At 35.2% G+C, this 24387-nt stretch overlaps 1 protein-coding gene across 3 annotated transcripts in view; it reads left to right on the forward strand.

Moving 5' to 3' along the window:
• The window catches only part of sds22 (protein phosphatase 1 regulatory subunit sds22), a 277991-nt gene that overhangs the window by 171226 nt on the left and 82378 nt on the right, over positions 1-24387 (forward strand). For all 3 annotated transcript variants that reach the window (XM_090408648.1, XM_090408649.1, XM_090408647.1), the window contains exon 8: positions 6306-6410. In XM_090408648.1, coding sequence (XP_090264774.1) covers positions 6306-6410 — 105 coding nt within the window. The remainder of the gene's footprint in view (positions 1-6305; positions 6411-24387) is intronic.

Here is a 24387-nt window from a genome sequence, read left to right on the forward strand (position 1 = left end):
CTACCAAAAGTGCTTAACATATACAGATTCATGGATTTCCCTACTGACAATAAGATGTCCAGAGCTGCAGAAACATCAGGGCTTGCTCTCAAATCCAACATGTCCTTTCTCAATTATGGAAGCTACATTTGAATATACACTTCTGTTGGATCCAAGCTGCATTAGGATTAAAGGAAATAAGGCTGCATCTGGAGTTCAGCTTGTTTCTCAAGTTTCCACCACCTACCTGTCTCATGCACTGATTTCAGGCAGACCCAAAGACAGACCTCTATCCCAGTGGTGGTAGTCATGGACTAGAGAGAACAATAATAAGCTCTATTAAATCAGGTCTGAAATTAAATCTTGGCAGTCTAGTCTATGCAAGGACCATGAAGAAGTTGTTCTTGCTCGGCTCACAGGTCATATTCTTCTTACACCCTTTCCTGTTAAGGGGTGACAGTATGCCTATGTGAGTTATGTGACACATGACTAACCGTCATTTATATTTTTATCGCCAGCCATTGTTTCACCAATGAATACAGTCATTATTTTAATTAGTTTCTGTCTGCACTCAGGCAGATTTAATCAGATTTATGCATTCACCCCAGTTTTTAAATTTTTATGAAGTACAGTAAACCCACGATTTAACGGACAAAATTTCCGGTCCATATGTCACATGTGAAACATTGTTTATTTAAATATAATTAAAGCTTATTTTCAGAAAAATGTTTGTTTATTTATTTCGCTACAGATCGCAGACTTGTTTTTTAGAGTCTCAAAACCATGGTGAGGTTATAAGCAATAATACATATAGAAAACTTTTCATAGATACGGTACTTAATTTTAATTACGTAAAAGTTTCTACATAAGTAAAAACATGTCAATTAGCTAATTTGTCAATTTTTTAACATATACATTCCGAAAATCTACTTTATTATATAACAGACTTTCTAATTTAATGGACGCCCCTTGCCTGAATTAGTCCGTTATATCGAGTTTTTACTGTATTAATGTTTTACATCTTGTATACATTACGTACATATTAGTTTAATTTATTGTGTGTGTGTGTGTGTGTGTGTGTGTGTGTGTGTGTGTGTGTGTGTGTGTGTGTGTGTGTGTGTGTGTGTGTGTGTGTGTGTTTAAAACCTGGTTTTGCATGAATTTTCTACACCTTTTTATACTCTTTTCCTTCAAAGACTGTAGCTAAGTTATTTTTGGTCTGCCTCTTGATTGTCTTCCTCCAGTGAATCCATTTAGTACTGTATTTTGTAAACTTTGAAAGGACATTCTCTGGAGGTGTCCAAACCATCTTAATTGCTGTTTAAGAATTATAGCTATATCTTCTCTATAGTTTAATTTGTATTCAACTTGCTCATTTGTTTTGTGTTCTGACCAGTGAGTCTTATTTATTTTTCTTAAGCATTTCATTTGCAATATCTGATTTCTGTATTTCTTTCTGATTGTCCATTTCTCAGCTCCATACATTGTTATAGGTACAATAATGGTTTTATGGAGTTTTAGTTCGAGGCGTTTTGAAATGCTATTATTTTTCCATATTGTGTTTAATTTATTCATATTAGACCATCCTTTAAGTCTGCATTTTACTGTTTCTGTGTTGTTAGGTTGTGAACACCGAGACTGCCAAGATATGCAAGTTGCTTTACTTGTTCAAGTGTATGGTTTTCTAATTTTATCGATATTTTTTCTCATCTCTTCCTATTTTCATTGTTTTAGCTTTGCTTAGATAGATTTTCATTCCAAAGGTTTTTTCACTCTTCGTTTAAAATTTTTATTGTTATTTCGAATTGTGTTTTAGATTTTGCAAGAATAATAAAATCATCTGCATATTTAATGGCATTGATATTCATGGCATTTATTTGTAGACCTGGTTCTTCAGCTATTGATTTGCATATTTTTTCATGATAGTAAATAAATTTGGTGTGAAAGTGGGAAGCCTTGCATGACTCCTTTTTCTGCTTTGAATTTGTCTGTTTTTATTTTATTAAATTTGACAGTTGCTTTGATATATTTATAATAATTTGTACTAAATATTTATAGTTCTGAATTTATCATTGGTTCCTGTTAATGGAATCAAATGCTTGTTTGAAATCAATAAAACTGCACTATATAGGTAACTTGCATGCCCATAGTTGTATACTATAAGTTTATCAAATTAAAATGTTTTATTCCTGGTGAAGTACCACAGAACATAGGAAAATAGTAGAATTAAACAATTTTTGCTTAGTGTTTTTCAAGTTAATTCATACCATAAATAATATGTTGTACAACCTCTGTCAGACTATCTTATTCCCTTTAGTGTACAAATGAAAGCATTACCACAAATTCTAGACGTTATTCCAATAACTATCCTACCATTGTTCCACAGCTGGAGTCTATCATGCAACTTCTCCTTATGCAGATTGGTTAAATATTCCATTCCAATTCTCTTCCTACTAACAGCTCTTAAGAGCAGAATACTATAATTTGTACCAGCCTGTACAAATTAATCAAAATCTTTAGTTGGATTTATTGCTGTTTTTCCAGACAATATAATATCTAATAATATCTTGTGGAATGTACCAGCTATAATGCTGAGCTGCATGTAATCGAGTTTACATTAAATGTTATACAATTTAAATGCTACCAATTTATATCAAATTAAGAAGCTCCAGGAATTTTAAAGATTTGGTATATCAACAACGTCCATTTTTTTACCCACGAGCCTCCATCTAGACAGTAATCAGTGCTATATCCCAGGCTACATCAGGATCAAGGAAAATAATGCTGGCAACTAGGACAGCTCTTTCCCTAAAAGACCATCTGTCTGTCACTTACATGTATTGCAGGGATTATAAGACATAAATTAACATCCCAGTTGCAGATATCATGGTATATATATATATATAGAGAGAGAGAGAGAGAGAGAGAGAGAGAGAGAGAACAAGCTGTAACAGATTAAGCCTGAAATTAAACTTTCCAAGGTTCCTAGAGAAGTCCTTGCTCAATTCCACACAGGTCACGTTCATCTTGAACATTCCTTCCTATTGAAGGGTAATGATAGTCCTCTATATGAGTATTGTTCATCTGCTTTAACCATTCGTATATTTTAATCGATTGGTCTTGTTATATTAATGAGCACAGTCGTTATTTTACTTCTTTGAGTAACTTATCTGAGCCTTAGGCACTCAGTCAAATTTTGCCTTGAAAAAATTAATCTTTATACAAGAGTTTAACATTTTAGTACTATATTCTGATTAGTTTTCTTTTATCTTTTGACATGTCACATACAGGTAACCCTTGTATAACGCGGATGTTAGGTTAGATAGAAATGCTGCGTTACATAAATCTTGTTATGCGAGACTCGGATCATATAGAAAAAGTAGGGTTATATTCCGAAATTGTTTTTTTTATTTATTTTTTAATTACGCCTTAGGCACTTAAGTCAAATTTTGCCTTGAAAAAATTAATCTTTATACAAGAGTTTAACATTTTAGAACTATATTCTAATTAGTTTTCGTTTATCTTTTGACATGTCATATACAGGTAACCCTTGTATAACACGGATGTTAGGTTCCATAGAAATGCTGCATTATATATATCTCATTGTGCGAGACTCAGATCATATAGAAAAAGTAGGGTTATGTTCCAAAATTGTTTGTTTTTCATTTTTTAATTACAATGACATATCCAACAAAAATATATTTTTTATTTAAGTTTTTTAATTCAGGTAACAAATACATAGCATAAAATTATAAAAGTTACAAATTGTACGTAAATTTCATTGCACATAATGCACAAATATTTTAGGCAAAATAAAATAAAGTGCATATTTTAATCGTCATCACTGTCTTCAAAAATAACATTTCATAGATGTTCTTTATTTACGAGTGACCGAACCTCGTCATCACTTGAAATCTCTTGCACATCATTTGTATAATTCTCATTGCATACTTGGCTGGTTTAGTTATCAAGAAGTCAGTAATAAGACCTTGCTTACCACTATGGAGCTAAACAAATACCTAGTTGTCTCGTGAATTTCCTGGAGCACTCCGTTGAGGGATCATTATCAGTAAAATAACTTCCTAACTTTCTTGCCAAATCCAATCCTTCTGTAATTTCTTTAACAGATTTATCACAATCAAAATCTTCAGCAGAACTTTCCCTGCCATTTGGTTCGACATCATTTATTATACCATTTATTGATGTCATTTATTGTACCAATTCCTCCTCATTTAAATCTGTTTCCCCATCAATTAATTCACTAATTTCACTTTCAACCATATTGCAAAAGCCCTCTCCACCAAAAATGTGTGTGAAGTTTTTATTATACAACTTAGCTCAAGATCCACTGGAGGTACGAAATTTTGTTCCAGAACAGCTTCAGGCCATATTTTTTCCAGCAAGCATTCAGTGTAGAGGGTTGTAATTCTTTAATGGACAGAGAAATAATTTTCAAACAATTCAATATCGAAAGCTCTTTCCACGCTTGAAGCAGTGTCATGTTTGGATTAGATTCCATTTTTTCCAAAATGAATTGGAATCGACGAATATAATATGACTTAAATGTTGATATTATTCCTTGGTTGAGTGGTTGAATAAGTGAAGTAGTATTAGGTGGCAAAAACGTTATTTTAATATTCTCTTAAATTTGTTTGATGGCCTGGTTATCTGAAATTAGTAGAATTTTGAAGTCAATATTCTTTTTCTTTGTGTAACTTTCTACATCGGGTACAAAACACTTGAAAAACCAATTTTCAAACATGCTAGCTGTAACCCATGCGTTTTTGTTGGCCTGCCAATAAACAGGTAGGGTGTACTTGTCGAGCCCTTTCATAGCACGAGGATTTGAGGATTGGTTAATAAATATTGGTTTTGTCATGTAATCATCTGATGCATTATTACAAAACAGTAAAGTAATTCCATCTTTGGAAACTTTGAATCCAGGAGCTGATCTTTCATTTTTCTAAATATAGGTGTGTTTTGGCATTTTTTTTCCAATATAACCCGGATTCATCCACATTGAACACCTGATCTGCACTATAACCACCTTCTTCGATGATTTTTAAAAGTTCTGCTGGGTATTTCCAGGCAGCTTCTACGTCTGCTAATGCTGATTCTCCTTGGATTTTAAGATTATTCAAAGAAAACTGGTTTTTAAAGTTTATTTTTGAACCAACCCTTATTCTCACAAAATCCATGCTGAGAGCTTTCTTCTGAAGAATCTTGATCAAGTTCTTTTAAATGTTTATAAACTTTGAGAGCTTTTTGTTTAATAAGATTTCCTTCCAAAGGAATTTTATTTTGAGTGCAATCTTCTATCCATATCATTAGAGATTTCTCCATTTTTTCTATTAGAATATCGCATACACGAGCAACACGCTTTGCATTTACCATTGACCCAGCAATAACACTTTCTCGGATTGTATGTTCATTTTGTTTGATTGTTCGAATTGTTGATTCATTTAAATTCAAAGTCCTTGCAACAACTCCTGTTTTTTCTCCATTTTCCAACCGATCCAAGATTTAAATTTTTTCTTCGGGAGAAATAAATTTTCTTTTCAATGTTGTTTTTTTCCCCTTAACAATTGACGCTACAAAAAAAAAAAAGTGCATGCATGCTAAAGAGTATTTCCCTTAATATAAATTCACTGCTTATAACTACATGCGCGATACTGGTAGACACAAATTTAACGAAGATAAAATTTGATTTTTAAGTCGCGCGGTGAAAAATATATGAAAAGATAAAGGGTTACTACAATTTGTAGACCACGTTATATCAAAACCATGTTGTATAAGGGTTACTTGTATATCATTTTATCACATATAGTTTCAGATGCTGTTGTGTCATAAAAGATCAAAACAACAGGAGTCACCTTAAAATTTTTACTAACTATACAGTTTCTGTGTTTCTGAAATATACAATTTCTTAAGTTTTTGTTTAGATAGCTCAAGTAAATCAGCTCAAATTACCTCAGGAACTTATTATTAAATATTATTATTGTTATATAAACATTCCTAGAACAACAACAATTGCCATTCTAGTTTGCCAAACTCTTTTTTCAAGAAACAAGAGTTTCTCTTGTTTCTTGTATGTAAATATTATTTACCCCCCCCCCCCCCCCCACCTTGGAATTTGTAATACTGGTTTCAAATTCTAGCAGCTTATATTTCATAAGTTTGCTTCAGTGGAAAAAATTCTAGTTGTATCATTAAATAAAGCTGGTGATAATTTGATCTGAAACATTATAGCCTATGCTTAGTATAGTGTATATTATTACAATTAGTAGTACTATTTCTATATAATGTAGTATACTGTTGTTTTGCAGAGTAACAGAATTGAAAAGTTAGAAGGATTAATGAGAAATATTAATCTGGAACATCTGTATTTGAGTCACAATGGGATTAAACAAATTGAAGGATTGGAAAACAATGTAATGTTTGTATTTTTATTTATTTTAAAATGATTTAATGGATGGCTTATTCCTTTTTATTTCATCTGTAAATATGTATAACAATTTAGTCAAATTATTCAGTTATAATTATTTAAGGTCTATAATTATGATTTATGCACCACTGTATTATGAAAATTTATAGGGAAAATTACAGCAAAAGATTTCCTGATGTTGAGAGATTTTATCCTTAGTTTTCTGTCTAGTCTGATAAAACCATTGCTTCAAAGCCATCAGGCCCAGTTATTCCCTGAAAAGTGCTAATAACAAACAGATTGTCATGTCATGTTTTAACTAGTGCAATACATTTACACCCTGAGTTACATAAGTAATGCGTTTCGAAACCTTTAGTAACTCAAATTCTACGTAAGTCGAATTTATAAATTACATACATAAATAAAATGTTCAATGACCTCATACTGCTGTCTTACATTAATTTTTTTGCCATTAATCAGATATTTTCCATTTTTAATATTTTTCATTTTTGGGGTGATTAAAAAAAATTCAATTATAAAAAAAAATTATCAGTTGTATTTGAATAATATACATACTGTAAATATGAAATATTTACAATATGAAAAATAATATGAAAAGTACATAATATAAAAGTATGAAAAATACATAATATAAAAGAATATAAAAACAAACTGAAATATTCACTTTTCAAATAGCCTTTTCCTGGAAAATCAGTAAACTTCAGTATCTGCTTCTGTGCCAGATCATGGATTGAGTGAGACAACAATTTCTCTATCTCTGATATCGGGCCCAGCCTCTTCTTGGTAATAACTGTGCCCTTCAACGCTACTGCACCTTTCGTGCTTTCAACAATGCGAACTTTATCCTTCACTATTGTATTCACTGTCAAAATAGGTTGATTTATTTCCTGAGCTATTGTTGATAGAATTTTCCCACCTTCATACATATGAATTATTTAAAAATTTTCTTCTAAAGTAATTGCAGACCTTTGTTTTTTAGATTTATTACCAGCGCATTCAGTTTTGCATTTAAATTCCATTTTAAGGGTAAAAAACAAGGATACTAGCAATGATAACAAGTGACTGAGCTAACTGTGCAAGGCATCTGCTACTCTACTGCAATAAGGCTGTCAAAGATGCACCTGCGCAAAGCCACAAATGTGTTCATACACGCTAGTAGATTTATTATGTAACTGCAAATTTACGTAAGTCACGTTATGTAACTCTGGGGTGTAACTGTACTACCATAGCACTTCTCATGTATGAATATGTGTTCTAGTAAGTAATGTAATGTATGTATTTGCTGTCACATTCAAAACCCTTTAGATTTAAAAGGCAAAAATTGTTTTGCTATTTGGTTATAAAAGTAATAATTATTAATTACACTTTCATTTAATAATTGAAAATTAGTTATTAGATACCACAAATTATTTATGAAATTATTTATCTTGCCCACAAAAAATTGAACACTGACTTACCTATCATTGTGGAAAAAATTTGAACTTTGGAAGATATACAGTATATTATTTGATATAAATCTTTTGTGTTTGAATTTTTGTTACAAATATATAGCAGACTAATTGATAATAGTGCAAAAAAAAAAAAAAAGTACTTAATAGTTGGAAACCTCAGCCCTCCTTTCCATTAGGAAAATCAAATACTTAAGTCTCTAACCTTCATGTGTCATTATTGCAAACCTCTAGCATATTAGTTACTGTTGAACAAAATGGTAGCATATCAGGAATTATACACTGAAAACCAGGCGGAAAAATTCTTTGTGCACAGTTGATCTGCACTATAACAAACACCATTACAACGTGCCTGCTGTACAAACTACTGAAAAGTCCAAACCAGATTTTGAGCACAATGAGCACACTCACCATTAACTATTACTGTGTTCCATATATTTTGCCATATTGGAAATAGATTCAGCATCAAATTCATGATATATATATCCTCAAAGGATGTACAGAATGCTATGATAGCACCACATGATTAAGTTTATACACTGAATTAGCTTTGCATTAGGAACACCCTCTTCCCCTGATTTACATATTTGCCACGATAATAAAGTACCACATATCAACGTCATGTGCGGCTACTATAAATCGGCACACCTATCCTCTGTGCATAATCAGTAAATGTTTGCCAGTAATAGGGAAATATGCCAACATAAGCCAATTTTACTGCAGGGAAGAAGTTTGGGCCCAAAGAGGAAAGTGCCAGTATTTCAGAAACAGCCACACTTGTTGGTTCCTCCCATACTACTGTATCAAAGATGTACCAGGACTGGATTAACTATGAACAGACATCCTGCGGAAGGGATCACATTGGTCAGCCATGTGTGGTTGATCGTAGAGCTGAATGTTGGGTGTCACGACTGATATATCAGCAATGACATGCGATAGTCACACAGTTCACACACACCAGTACAACTGCGGAGTAGTTCAACCCATTTCCACATGCACCATATGCTATACCTTGCTTCACCTGGGGTTCCACAGCCGGAGACCAACAAGAGTAACAGTGATGACAGCCAGGTATTGCTAACAACACTTCGCATTGGCCAATGAACATCGGCACAAGATCCTTAACAGATGGGAGAAGGTCATCTGAAGTGATGAGTACCGTTTCCTGCTGCACCATGCTGATGGCTGGGTTCACATTTGGCATAAACAGCATGTAGCCTTATCCCATGGTTGCACAGTTAGAGGATTCAACAGGCCGGTTGAGGTAGTGTTATGATCTGGGAAGCTTTGGTGGTTATCATCCCACAAACACTGAATGGTGAAGGGACCTGTTAGCTGACAATCTCCACCCATGTCTGCAGGAGATCTGCCCCAACCACAGTGCCATCTTTCAACAGGACAACATACCTTGTCATCGGACTTGTACAGCTACTGCATTGTTGGAGGAACACTACAAGGAATTCGTCACATTTGGAGACTTTGTCCCCAAACTCTCCTGACTGTAACCCAATTGAACATGTGTGGGGGTATGCTAGAATTGGGGTGTGAGAACTGCTGATCCTCCTCCTCCATGAAATGAGCATGAACAGTTACTGCAAGAGACATGGGTCAAATTATGCATGGGTGATGTTCGATACCTTGTGGAATCTGTTCCCAGCTGTCTGCAAGTCATGATGCACAGAGAGGCGGACCAATCCATTATTAGATGGCTGTTCCTAATGCAAAGCTAATTCAGTATAAAATTACTTTAACTTAACCACACAAGCAGTGATTTTCTTCAGATCATTGCAAGAAAAGCACTTTAATGTGCAAAACTTCCTTTCAATCGTATAATTTAATGGTTATTATTCTTTATGCATAAAACATCTGAAACTTTAGTTTCTTGCTGGAAGTTTATTTTGCACTTGGTTAGACTATAATAAATTTAGTTTAATCCTTTATCCAAGTGTAAGCAAACAAAGTTTGCACCTGAAAATATCTTCAAGACTGAGGCAAGGTTCTGTTGGCAACTTGTAGCAAAGGTGGACCAAGCTTTCATCACTCCTTGTCTCAGCATCTCCCACCATGCAAAGCACATCTCCTTGCAGACATGTATAATGCTATACATTAGGAGAAGAGCCACTACCCAGACCGGTTTCGACCTTTATTGAGGTCTTGTCAGTGGGAGGCAGATCCAGAAGTGGTGACACTAAGGCAGAAACAATGGAGAGATCATATTTACCTATACGAGTTGCCAACTGGTGTAGCATCTTATTATTAAATTACTTTGGATTTAGAGAACGATGTTGGAAGTTTATTTTTCACTTGGTTAGACTATAATAAATTTAGTTTAATCCTTTATCCAAGTCAGTGGGAGGTAGACCACTTCTTGGTCTGCCTCCCACTGATGAGACCTCAATAAAGGTCATAACCGGTTTGGGTAGTGGCCCTTCCCTTAATGCATAGCATTATACATGTCTGCAAGGAGATGTCCTTTGCATGGTGGTAGATGCTGAGACAAGGACTGATGGCAGGTTGGTCCACCTTTGCTATGAGTTGTCAACAGATGCACCACCTTGCCTCAGTCCTAAAGATATTTTCAGGCTCAAACTTCATTTACTCACACTTGGATAAAGGATTAAACTAAATTTATTATAGTCTAACCGAGTGAAAAATAAACTTCCAACATCGTTCTCTAAATTCAGAGTAATTTAATAATAAGGTGGTACACTGGTTGGCATCTCGTATAAATAAATATGACCTCTCCATTGCTTCTGCCTTAGTGTCACCACTTCTGGGTCTGCCTCTCACTGAAGAGACCTCAATAAAGGTCAAAACTAGTCTGGGTAGTGACCCTTCCCTTAATGCATAGCATTATACATATCTGCAAGGAGATGTGCTTTGCATGGTGGGAGATGCTGAGACAAGGAGTGATGAGAGCTTGGTCCACCTTTGCTACGAGTTGCCAACAGATGCACCACCTTGCCTCAGTTCCTGAAGATATTTTCAGGCTCAAACTTTGTTTGCTCACACTTAGATAAAGGATTAAACTAAATTTATTATAGTCTAACCAAGTGTAAAATAAACTTCCAACATCGTTCGCTAAATCCAGAGTAATTTAGTAATAAGGTGGTACACCAGTTGGCAACTCGTATAGGTAAATATGACCTCTCCATTGCTTCTGCCTTAGTGTCACCACTTCTGGGTCTGCCTCTCACTGAAAGAGACCTCAATAGAGGTTGAAACTAGTCTGGGTAGTGACCCTTCCCTTAATGCATAGCATTATACATATCTGCAAGGAGATGTGCTTTGCATGGTGGGAGATGCTGAGACAAGGAGTGATGAGAGCTTGGTCCACCTTTGCTACGAATTGCCAACAGATGCACCACCTTGCCTTGGTCCTGAAGATATTTTCAGTCGAAAAGTTTGTTTGCTCACACTTGGATAAAGGATTAAACTAAATTTATTATTTTAGTTTCTTGCCTTCTACAGAATTTCATTCTTTCTTTAGCTGATATAGAAGAAAAACTAACACAAAAGCTACACTCTATATCATAGCAACATACGAACACCAACAAACTCTCGTTGCTTCTCAGATCATGGAACAATGTAGAAAACATATTTTATCTTCATCCAAGACACTTCAGTAAGTTGATCTACTTTATCTATGAAAGTAATAGTAAACTACACTGAATAAACTACTGAAAATCTTATCAACAGATTTATCACTTAAGAATAAATTTGCCTTCTGTGCAAAAGCTTCTGATGAAATAACTAAAACATGTCAGTAGAAACAATACTTAGTCTTTATTTCAGTTGTAAGTCAGCTGTTAGAATTGAAGGAAGTACAGGAAGATGGTTTAATGTTAAATCTGGTATCAGACAAGGATGACATTATCCCCACTTGTTATTCATTATCTATATGGATCACATTATGAAGGAAAGTGGTGTCAAAATTGGAGATGTTAATGTTAGCTCTTTGCAGATGATGTTATACTTCTAAATAAATCCAGTACAAGTCTGCAAGATTTCCTGACTAAATGGAATAACTGTTGTAATAGATATGGTATGAAGGTCAGCAATAACAAGACAAAGACAATGAAAATAGGCAGAATCGTTAACTGCTTCTGCCTAACTGCATTGTGAATTGAGAACGTATAGAACAAATAAACCATTTTAGCTATTTAGGCATGATTTTTAGTGAAGATGGTAAGTTAAATATGAAAATAGACAACAGAATCAACAAAGCTGGTATGGTAGGAAGTTAACTGAATACATTTATACGGAATAAGAGAGAAATTAATCAAAACACTAAATTAGCTGTATACAAGACAGTGTTCAAACCAATTTTAACTTATGGATCTGAGAACTGGATTAGAAGTAAAACACTTGACCAAATACTAGATACTGCAGATATGAGAGTCCTGAGAAAGATTTGGGGCATGAACAGATGGTATCAATGGCAATATCATATTAAAAACAAGGATATTAGGAAAGAACTTGACATTGTTAGTATCCAGGATTGCGTTAGCAGAGCTAATCTCTGGTGGTATGGTCACTTAAACAGAATGGGAGAGGAAAGATTATCAAAACAAATGTTCTCTGCCAGGTTGGCACGAAAGAGATCCAGAGGAAGACCATGATATAGGTGGATTGATACAGTTAAAAGTGCCTTAGAAGATAGAAATATAAGATCTGACAGTGTTGGAGTCTTGACAGGTAACAGATGGATTTGGAAAAAAATTGTAGATAGGAATTTAGTAATGATGTAAATTTTTCATGTAGTACTATCATATCCTCTACATCCCTTGAGGGTACATCTCAGGAATTTGATGATGAAACTAAGAATTTTAAATAAACTTTAATGGATACATTTCTATATTGAAGAGCAATAAAATTCCTCTTAGTTTTAATTGAATTAAGCTATGTATGGATTAATAACTACAATAAATTCTACACATCTCTTTTTTTTTTTTTCAAAAATATCCCCTGTGTCTTCCATTTTTAACTCTGCTCTTCTAATTTCTGTTCAGTCTTCATATACTGAAGACAGACTCAACAGTTCTCCTTCTCCTCCTTCTTTATTCCTTTCTTTAAACAGCTCAATGCTTTGTGATGTCCAATAGCGTACTTTTCACTTCTCATGCTCAGAAATAAAATAGCCAACTTTTGCTCCAGTGACTATTACTGTTTTCAGTGCTATGCTTTGAAATAATGATGAAGTTCTTTTCATAGTGCAGGAGAGTTACTTAATTATAATTTCATAATGAACCATTCCAAATTTATAACACTTTTTCATTACACAATGTTTTATACACTGAGGTAAATTTATTTGATCACTTCCTATAATATTGTATTATATTATTATTATTACGGGCAACTCCAAGGAGTTCTTAGACTCATCGAGGGAGGTCCTAAACATCAAGAATAACTATTCAGCATCCCCACAGTATCTATCATACTTTGCCTTGAACTCATATACAGACTCTGGCAGCTTATTCTACTCATTCACCACTCTCCAAATAAAAAACCTGGTTCTAACACCCTTGCTAACCACACTCTTGCCCACTTTCCCTACATGGCCCCTAGTCCTCCCACCACCAGTCCTGTTTTGAAAGATATCCTCTGAATTAATCTTATAGAAACCCTTCAGTAAATATCACCCCTTTTCTGCCTATCAACCATTTTCTGCAACCTACAAATCTTCAACCTGTTCTCATAAGGTTCATTCTATAGACCTGCTATCATCTTGGTCACTCCTGGATCCTATCCACCTTCTCCCCATCAAGAAGAAACCCTGGTGCCCAGATCTGGGCACAGTAATCAAGATGGAGTTTTATCAAGGCTCAATACAGAGGAAAATAACTTGCTTATCTCTGCTCATCAAAGTATTCTTCAGTAACCAAGTGATTTGATGAGCTGATTTAGCCACTTTTGCAATGTGCCCCCCTAAAATTCAACTCCCTATCCACCGATACTCCCAATTCCCTGGCCTCGTCAATCTCCTGGAGTACAGTTCCACCAATGTGGTATACTGAATGATATATGCACGTAAACACAAGAAAGATATTTAATTAACCAAATATTTCGGTCTGGAAATAGCAGACCATCCTCAGTGGTATTACAAGAACGGTTTTAAAAAATAAATACAAGCTAGAATACTAACAATAGATCGTTAAAAATAGAACACGCCACGTGATGTTATATCACTAAGTATGAAACAGAATATTATGAAGTAGAGACATGATTGAAAGAAAAAAAAATTAATGGGTAATCTTGATTAGACTTTCTCAGATTTTTGATATAGAAATACAGTCATTACGATTCAGGTTGGGACGATGGAGCAAGGCCTCTACGCTTTCCTTTAACAAATGTTCAAACCTATAACGGGATCTATGCAAGAGGCAAGTCCTGGACTAAAAGATGCTGTGGTCAGTTTCAATCTCGTGTTGAGCCAATCCAGACTTTTCAGGTTTGTTGTGAAGAATGGAAGATTGATGTTCTTGGATTCTTTTTTCAAGAGAACGTCCAGTCTGTCCAAAATAGGAGAGATCACAGTTGCAAGGAATTTGATAAACTCCAGGATGGGATAAAGTTGAGCGTTTGTCTTTAGGAGAAGAAAAATGAGAAGACAATTTGTTAATAGGGGTGAATACGTAGCTGTTAAATCATATTTCTTTAAAATTCTTGCGATAGGTTCTGAAATACCGGAGATATAAAGAATAGGCACTCGATGTATTGAAACTTTGTTGTTTTGTGGAGGATTATAAGATTTGAGAAGATGTTGAGTACTTTTTTCAGGAAAGCCATTGATTTTCGTGTGTTGTTGGATACGAGAAAGTTCTTTCTGTAGATAATCAAAAGTAGAACATTTAGACATTCTCCTCATCCGGTCACCTTCAAATACTTTTACAACTACAGTTTACAGGAAACCATTGTTCGCAGGTCGTTATATTCTTAAAGAATCAGCCCATCATCCATGTCAAAAAACAGGAATTATAAAATGCCTCATCAGAAGAGCCAAAACTAATGGCTCTTCTGATGAGGTTTGAACGTTTGTTCAAGGAAAGCGTAGAGGCCTTGCTCCATCATCCCAACCTGAAACGTAATGACTGTATTTCTATATCAAAAATCTGGGAAAGTCTAATCAAGATTACTCATTAATTTTTTTTTTCTCTCCCCAATCATGGCTCTACTTCATAATATTCCGTTTCATACTTAGTGATATAACATCACGCGGTGTGTTCTATTTTTAACGATCTATTGTTAGTATTCTAGCTTGTATTTATTTTTTAAAACTGTTCTTGTAATACCACTGAGGATGGTCTGTTATTTCCAGACCGGTATATTTGGTTAATTAAATATCTTTCTTGTGTTTACGTGCATATATCATTCAGTCTTATGTCACAAGTATCCTTAAAACAGCAATGTGGTATACTGCTGCTAATCTTTTCACCCCAAAATGCATAACCTTACACTTTGCCACATTAAATTGACATCCATTCTCCTTAGCCGAATTCTCCAATCTATCCAAATCATCCTGAAAAAGTTTAACATCATGTGCATTCACTATTGCTCTTCCCAACTTTGCATCATCAACAAACAAATGAACAGTTCCTCTCAGATCCTTTCCTATATCATTAATGAACAAATTAAATAGTAGTGGTCCAAGAACAGAGCCCTGCAGCACACCACTAGTCACAGGCCATCTTTTGGACTCTACTCCTGAATAAACCACTCTGATATCTTTCCATCAACCACCCTCCTATCCATCTCACCAACCCTATATCCGTCGCCATATGCTGCAGTTTACTGATTAAAATTCCATGTGGTATCCTGTCAAAGGTCTTAGCAAGGTAGGATCACTGTAAACCCATTACCCTTATCCAGTTCAGCCATCACTGTGTTATAAAACGTGAGCAAGTTACTGAGGCATGATCTACCCTTCACAAAACCATGCTGTCCCCATACAGTATCCCATTTTCATCTATCCATTCCTGTATTTTTCTCTTGTCTACTTTCTCCAAGACCTTGACAACGACTCCTAACATTGTGATCAGTTGGTAATTTGCAACAGCAGTCTTGGAACCTCCTTTATGCAGTGGAACTATTTTTCCCTCTTTCCATCCCCCTCGGGACTAACCCAGACCCGAGACTCAAATTAAACAAAATGGTCAAGGGCACTCACAATTCTTTAGCTACTTCACGTAAGACCCGAATTGGTATACCATCCAATACCACAGTGTTATTCACATTAAGGTTTTGTTATATACTATTCACCTCAATTCCTGTATAAGCTATTCGGGAATTCGGGTTTTCCTTCATTCCTGCCATATCACCACTTGGATGATATACTCTTGCAAAGTGCTCACTCAATAATTCCACTATACCAACTGATTCAGTTACCTCCCTACCATTGTCATTCGTTAAAATCATTCTGCTGTATACATTTTTTCTTTTACTTGCAGCATATCGAAAAAATTGTTTGAATTCTCTTTAGCTTGCTTGGCTAATTTCCTTTCATAATCCTCTTTTGCTTTTCTTGCCACACTCATTACCCTTCTGGCATGTGCTTTATATTGTGTGCCTGCAGGTCACCTTTCTCCTTAAATTCCCTCCACAGTTGTTTCTTTTTTTGCAGCTCAAGCTTAATGGTGTTATTCATCCATTTAACCCCTACTTGATTTACTATCCGGACTCTAGGTATACAGTCAGCCATTACCTCCTTCAAACGTTCCTTTACCTCTTACCATGCACTATCAACCTCCAGCCCTTGCAGTTTTACACCATGGCACTGAACCAAGCAATCTCCTAAGCTTGTCATATTTACCAGCCCAGTAATTACACAGTACCCTGTCTTAATTGAAAATTCCAAGCATTTAGCCATCTCCCGGGTCAAGTTCACTCTCACCAATTGGTGGCAACATGGTCATATTCAATACAGTCAAATTCTCAGATGCAATTACTAGGTCAAGCACACTTGAACCCCTAGTATATTCCATTACATGCTGTCTCAGATAGTTATCCCTTATTAACCGCATAAAATCCAATTCTTTCCTCCCATGTGTCCTCTCCTTCCAATCAATGTTACCATAGTTGAAATCCCCAATAATTTCCCTTCTTCCACTCATTGCGTCTATTTGCTTATGAATACTATCTTCACCATCTATCCCATCATCTGGTCTATAGCAGCACCCAACTGTATATTTTGTTCTATCCCACTAGCTATATCATCATCTGTCAGCCATGTCTCACTAATGCCAATAACCTACCAAGGCCAAAAATTCTTCCTTCTTGTTCCTAATACTTCTGCCATTAGTATACATGAAGTGCAGAAGCCCATTATTCCCACCCCTATCTTGATGTCTTATAATAACTATCCGATTCTGATTTGTTGTCCTTTGCATTAGCTAGGGCATATTATATACATTCTTACACTCAACTGCCTCACTGATGTCTGCATACCCCCCCCCCCAATAGCTCTAGTTTCCCTGATTTTGCACATACATTTTCACTTCATTCAGCAACACTTTTTCCAGTCTCTGCACACCAAGTCCGTTCAGATGCAAACCATCCATCTTGTATAAGTCCTTTAACCCATCAAATTCACTCCACACGTCCACAAACTCCACACCACTCCTCCTGCATCCTGCATAACCTGCGCATAGTCATATGCAATTATAGCCCTCCTCAACGCTTTTGTCATACCGAGGCAGCAGACTCTCTATCTTAACTCTCTCACTCTATCTCTAGTAATTCCTTCAAGTCCTCTCTCATAGCAAATTTTTCACCTTTTAAATCATTTGTTCCTGCCACTACTATCATTTCTTTCACCCTCTGCTTTTGTGCTCTAATAGCCTCACTTACATCTGTAATTTTCACACCTGGTAAGTATGATTTTGTCAAACTCTCATCTGTTACACCTCTTACTATATAAGGCAGGAATTAGGATAGGTGGTATATTCATCAGTAATCTGAGGTATGCTGTTGATGTAGTACTCCTTTGTAACGACCAGTAAGAACAGAGTACTTAAAAGTAAGAACATAAAATACATTTATTTATATTCAAAAATTATTTTGTATGAATTCGCAGATGTTGAATTGTTGGTGCTCTTTGTCTCATTAGCGACAACAAAACTAATTGTCTTGATACAAATAGCACCAACATTTTAACATCTGCGAATTCATACAAAATAATTTTTGAATATAAATAAATGTATTTTATGTACACATAGGTTTCTGTGGTAGGTAGTTTCAGTATTGAGGCCACATTGCAGTATAAGGAGCTTACTAAAAATAAACAATTGAAACCTGACTTTTCATGCATCATAAGACTTACATCATCAGGGGTAATGACACATTCATTACTGTATGCATGTTGGAACATTGCTAGTTGTTGCTATCGTGCAAGTTAAATTTTTGATGAAAGAAAACCATACTTGATGGGAAAATTAAGCCTTGATTTTTATCATTGTTTAGTGATCCTGAGCATTTGTGAGGCTTCTTTAAATTTTCTTGTGAAATGCTTATTATCAATATATGGCATGTTTGTTTATTGCTAAGTTTTGAATTGGATGGCCAGTAGGGGGTTGTGTGAATGCCAGACCCGATTTATGTTCTCTTCTTTTTTTTAATGTCTTTTACATGTTCAGACAATCGGATCTCTCCCAACTTTCCTGTCTGGCCTATGTAAGAAATGCCACAAGAGCAATGAATCTCATAGACATCTGGTTTTTTCATGGGGCATGTGGAGGTTTTGGTGAATATAGGAATCTTGATATTTTTTGTAAAGGTAAAAAAGCTACTTTGTCCATGACATTTCTGATGTAAGGCAGCATGATTTCATTCTTGAAATTTTGTTTTAAGTAAAAAAAAAATCTCCTAATGAAAGGTTTTAATTTTCCCTTATCTTCACCTGACATTCCAAAAGTAGACATCATAGTGCAAATCGAAAAAGAAATCCACAATCTTCCTAGAGATTCAGCAGATTTCATCCACATACAAACGTCAGCCTTATTATTAAAATGAAGTACCATATAGTAACTTACCTAAATTGGAAATCAGAGCTCTTAAAGAAGTAAGACAAGATAAAAAAGTAATAATCAAGGCAGATAAAGGAAATGCAACAGTAGTTATGAATTCAGACGAATACCCAAGAAAAATGAACAACCTATTAGAGGATTCCAATACCTGTTCATCCTTAGACAGGGATCCCACATTGCACGCATATAATAAAACCAATCACTTGATCAAAAAGTTACCCAATTGGCCAAAATTAAAAAAAATTTGTCATCAAAACATCTGTTAGTCCCAATAATTTATGCCACACCAAAAATTCGCAAAGAAAGATATTCCATTATGCTCAATTGTAGATGGGAGAGATTCTCCGACCTTAAACTTAGCGAAATATTTGTCAAACATGATATTGCCACATATAGGAAAAATAGAATCATTTGTCAAGTATAGTTTGCATTTCATTGAAAAGGTAAAAGATATAAATATAGAATCTTCAGACATCTTAGCAAGTTTTGATATACTCAGTTTCTTCACCAACATACCCAGAAATGACACAGGGAGATCTACTTGGAAATCTTTTTCTACCGGACATGGTACGAGTATAACACTGTATGGAAAACACTTTTTTCATATTTCAAGACAAATATTGGGAACAAAAAAAAAAAAGGACTTGTCATGGGTTCTTCCCCCTTTCTCCACCCCTAGCCAACCTGTTTACAGAAAATTTTGAAACTAATGCATTAAAATCTATCAGGAAAAAACCAAAAGTTTGGCTGCATTACATCGATATTTTCGTCATTTGGTCAGGAATGGTGAATGAGCTGATTTGCTTTCAAAGATTATCTGAATGACTTGCATCGCAGTATAAAATTCACTGTTGAACTAGAACAGCACAAAAAATTACCTTTCCTTGATATCCTTGTCAAAGTAAATGAAGAGGAAAAAAGGTTATCCTTCTCCGTATACAGAAAACCTACCACAATGGGAAGATTTTTAAATTATGCTTCACATCACCATCCATTGCAAAAGATAGGCATAATTAAAACTTTACGAGACAGGGCATACATTATATCTAGCACACCAACTAAAAGAAATGAAACTTCACTAGAAGTTTCTTCTGAATCAGAAGAAATCAAGTATCCTAAACTGCAGATCCTCCTCTGCAGATTGTGGATCAGACCATAAGCTAGTATTAGCAAACCTAAGAATAAAGTTAAAATCTGGAAGCACTTTTAGAGTCAAAAGGACACTGAATGTAAAAAAACTACAAGACAACAATATTCTAAGAAAATATCAACCAGAACTAGATAAAAAGCTGAAGGAACTACCAAAACAGAATATAAACATCGAAGAACATTGGTGCAAATTAAAGGAAATAATATTGAATTCGGCAGAAAAAACAATAGGTTACACAGAAAGAGAAAGTAAAAAGGATTGGATCTCGAATGAAGTAAAAAGGTTAAGCGATCAAAGGACAAGCATGAAACTAAAACAGAACTATAACATTAATATACAAAGAAATTAATAGAATAGATTAACCAGAGAAATTAGAAAACTAGTTAAAAGAGACAAGAATAACTGGTTAGAAGAAAAATGCAAAATGGCAGAAAAGCTATCAAAAGAAAATAACCTTAATGAATTATATAAACAAATAGACCAAATTAGTAAGACACAGACAACAAAAATCATAATGATCAAAAACAAAGAGGGACAACTAATTGAAAGTAAAAAAAAGAATGGCTAGATGGGAAGAATACTTCAAAGATTTGTATAATAAAAACAGCTCCCAGGATATTATGATTCCAGCCACTGAAATGGAAGAGGAAACAAATATCTTTACCAAAGAAATAATAGCACACAGCATAGAAAAACTCAAACTAGGAAAGCACCTGGCATTGATCAAATACATGCAGAATTCTTAAAAGCAGGAAAGGAAGAACAACTTTTGGCACCATTAAAAACATTATTTGAAAGGATCTACAAAAACGAAGCAGTGTCTACTGATTGGACCAAATCAGTCATAATTCCTATATACAAAAAAGGAGATAAAACAGAATGCAATAATTACAGAGGAATTAGCCTCCTCAGTATTCCAAGTAAGGTTTTTACGAAAGTACTCCAAAAACAAATTAAGCCATATATAGAACTGGCACTAGGAGAAGAACAAGCTGGTTTCAGACCAGGGCGAAGCACAATTGATCAACTATTCACCTTAAGACAGCTAATGGAAAAGACACTAGAGTACGACCAAAGTTGCTACATAAATTTCATCAGGCATTTGATTCAATCCGTAGAACAGAACTATGGAAGAATTTGGAATTCCCAACGAAACCATAAGAATAATAAAGAATCTATATGAGAAATCTGAAAGTGCAGTATGAATGGCGAACACCTTAACCAACTGGTTCCACACAGAGCGGGGTAAGGCAAGGATTCAATCTGTCACCAGACCTGTTTAATCTTACACTGGAAGAAGCAACCAATAAAGCCTTAAACAATGAAGACTCTGGAATCAAAATATATGGGAAAAATGTGACAAATTTAAAATTTGCAGATGACATTGCATTACTTGCAAGCACAGAAGAAAATCTACAGCGAATTTCTGATAAAATAAAGGAGTGTATAAAATCTGGATTAAACATAAATATAGACAAAACAAAAATTATGCAAATAGGAAAAAGAAGCACCGATCTGAAAATTGAAATTGATAGTAAGAATCTAGAGCAGGTAGAAAACTTCACCTACCTTGGAGGAGTTATGGAGTACAGTGGTGAAATTATGAAAGATATAAATAGACGAATCAGTCAAGCATCCCCAAACTTTTGGACAACTTAATAAAATATGGAAGTCAAGAGACATCAAACAAGTAACAAAAGTAAGAATCTATGAAACAATGGTCCTCCCAATACTCCTCTATGGAAATGAATGCTGGAATCTCAAAAAGGCTGAAGAGAAAAAATTATTAGTTACTGAAATGGGTTGGCTAAGAAGATTACTTGGAGTATCTCTGCTGGATCGACTAAGAAACGAAGGCATAAGGAAACAACTAAAACAAGAAATAACAATAATAGACAAAATCCAAGAAAGAAGACTGCGATGAATTTCCATGTGACCAGAATGGGAAGAGAAAGACTACCATCTAAAGCCCTGAATACAATGATGGAAGGTAAAAGATCCAAAGGACTGCCCAGAATTAGATGGATAGACAAAAGAGGACCTGAAAACCAAATCACAACAAGCGACACCAAACTGGACAGAATTGTTCGGACTCTCCCGGGACAGACAGAAGTGGAAAGCGTTCATTCGGCCTTATCATCATCTGCATAGACGATGGAAGAGAGAAGACGACGACAACTCTGGCAACAAACGTCATATATTGATAACTGTTTCACAAGAAAATTTAAAGAAACCTCACAAATGCTTAGGATCCCTACACATTGAAATAAAAATCAAGGCTTAATTTTACATCAAGTATACTTTCATCAAAAATTTAACTACCACGAACCTATGATATAGCACGCGTGATACCACAGAATGTGATAGCAACAACTAAAAATGTTCTAACACACATACAGTAACAAATGTATCATTTGTATTCTGGTTTATCAATTATTTAACAGCTGTGAAGATTTTGCTAAAATAAAGAGCCAAAAGGCTTGAATTCAGTGATGCAAACGTATATAAGTTACGTGGATATTAAATGAGTTTTAATGAGGTCCTTGCAGTGTTCAATTCGATACATTTTTTTGTCGTCTGTCAACTTGGGGAACAAATCGAGAATTCAATTTATGAAGGCCTAAACTCTTGGTTAAAATGTTGTACACAGTTGATTTTGGAATCCCCAATTCATCTTCAGTCAATCTCACCGGACGGGTTTTTTTCTGGTTTTCTTTGATGAAATCACACACTTTTTGGATGGTCATGATTTTTGTCATTTTCAAGCATCACACGACCACTTTGAAATCGCTTAAACCACTCGTAAACTTGAGCATGGGATAAGCACTCATTACCGTATGCTTTTTAAAGCATTTGATGTGTTTCGGTAAAACTTTTACCAAGTTTAACACATAAGTCGATTGCAGCTCTCTGTTTGAAACTCATTTTCCAACCTTTCATCAAAACACACTCACTCTTCTCACTATAACTCGGCTTCTAATGAAACAAATGTCATAAACAGTTGACACAACACTAATAAAGGTTGCTGCTTTAGACAACACAAAGATATAGCAGGTGATGCCACTAGTTTCATCTATTGTCGAAAAATTCAGTTTCTTTTTGGACAGAGGGTGTATATATTTGGTTTAATCCGTTATCCAAGTGTAAGCAAACAAAGTTAGCACCTGAAGTATTTTCAGGACTGGGGCCACTCGTGGCAAAGGTGTTATAACTTCTCATCACTTGCCTTAGTATCCCATAAAGTAAAGCACATCTCCCTCCATGTATAATGCTATGCATTAAGGGTCACTACCCAGACAGGTTTCGATCTTTATTGAGGTCTCATCAGTAGGGGCGAGACTCAGAGGTGGTGATACTAAAGTGGAAGTAATGGAGAAGTCATATTTCCATATGCCAGTTGCCAAAAGATGTCACACCTTATTATTAAAATTCTCTGAATTAGAGATGAGTTGACGGAAGCTTTTTCACTTGGCTGTGCTAATTATATATTTGGTTTAATCCTTTATCCAAGTGTAAGCAAACCAAGTTTGCGCCTGAAGTATTTTCAGGACTGGGGCAACTCGTGCCAAAGACAGTATAAGTTCTCATCACTTGCCTTAGTATCCCATAATGCAAAGCACATATTCTTGCAGATATGTATCATGTTATGCATTAAGGGAAGGGTCACTACCCAGACCGGTTTCAACCTTTATTGAGGTCTCATCAGTGGTAGCCAGACCCACTATTGAAATTTATTGAGACTTCAAGTGCCAAAAATCTCAAATATCTCAAAATGCCTTGCTTGCCACACACAGAAAGAAAAATTTAACTAACAAGCTTTATAAAATGCCTTATTACTAACTTCATCATCATCGTTAAATTCCTGACATGTAGCTTCAAGTGATATACAGGATATAATAGTACTACCGTATTTTCCGATGTATAAGACACACTTTTTTACCTTAAAAGTTCATCTTAAAAATGGGGTGTGTCTTATATAATGAAGGTAAAGATTGTTTCCTCTTTTCAAAGTCATATGCACTTCCTTTTATGTTCCAAGATCTTTGTAGGCGGTTAATGGTGCAATCAAATTGATGCGTGACCTTCATGTGACTTCTAGCGCATCATTGGCTAAGAACTTGGTGTGGTCAGAAGGAGATTTTGTACAATTTGTGTAAAGAAAAGCGCATGGAAAGTGGAAAAATTGCGAAGTGGCCAGAACTAGAGACCGAAGTTTTGAAATGGGTGCAAGAAAATCGGCAAAATGGCATTGCCATTTCAACAAAAATGATTCGTACACATGCAGTCAAAGTAGCCTGTGAGCGTAACATTGAAGATTTTAAAGGTGGTACGTGGTCATGTTGT

This window comes from Typopeltis vanoorti, chromosome 18 (genome assembly GCF_054136105.1).
Source record: "Typopeltis vanoorti isolate ZY-2024b chromosome 18, IOZ_Tvanoo_1.0, whole genome shotgun sequence".
Classification (NCBI taxonomy): Eukaryota; Metazoa; Arthropoda; class Arachnida; order Uropygi; family Thelyphonidae; genus Typopeltis; species Typopeltis vanoorti.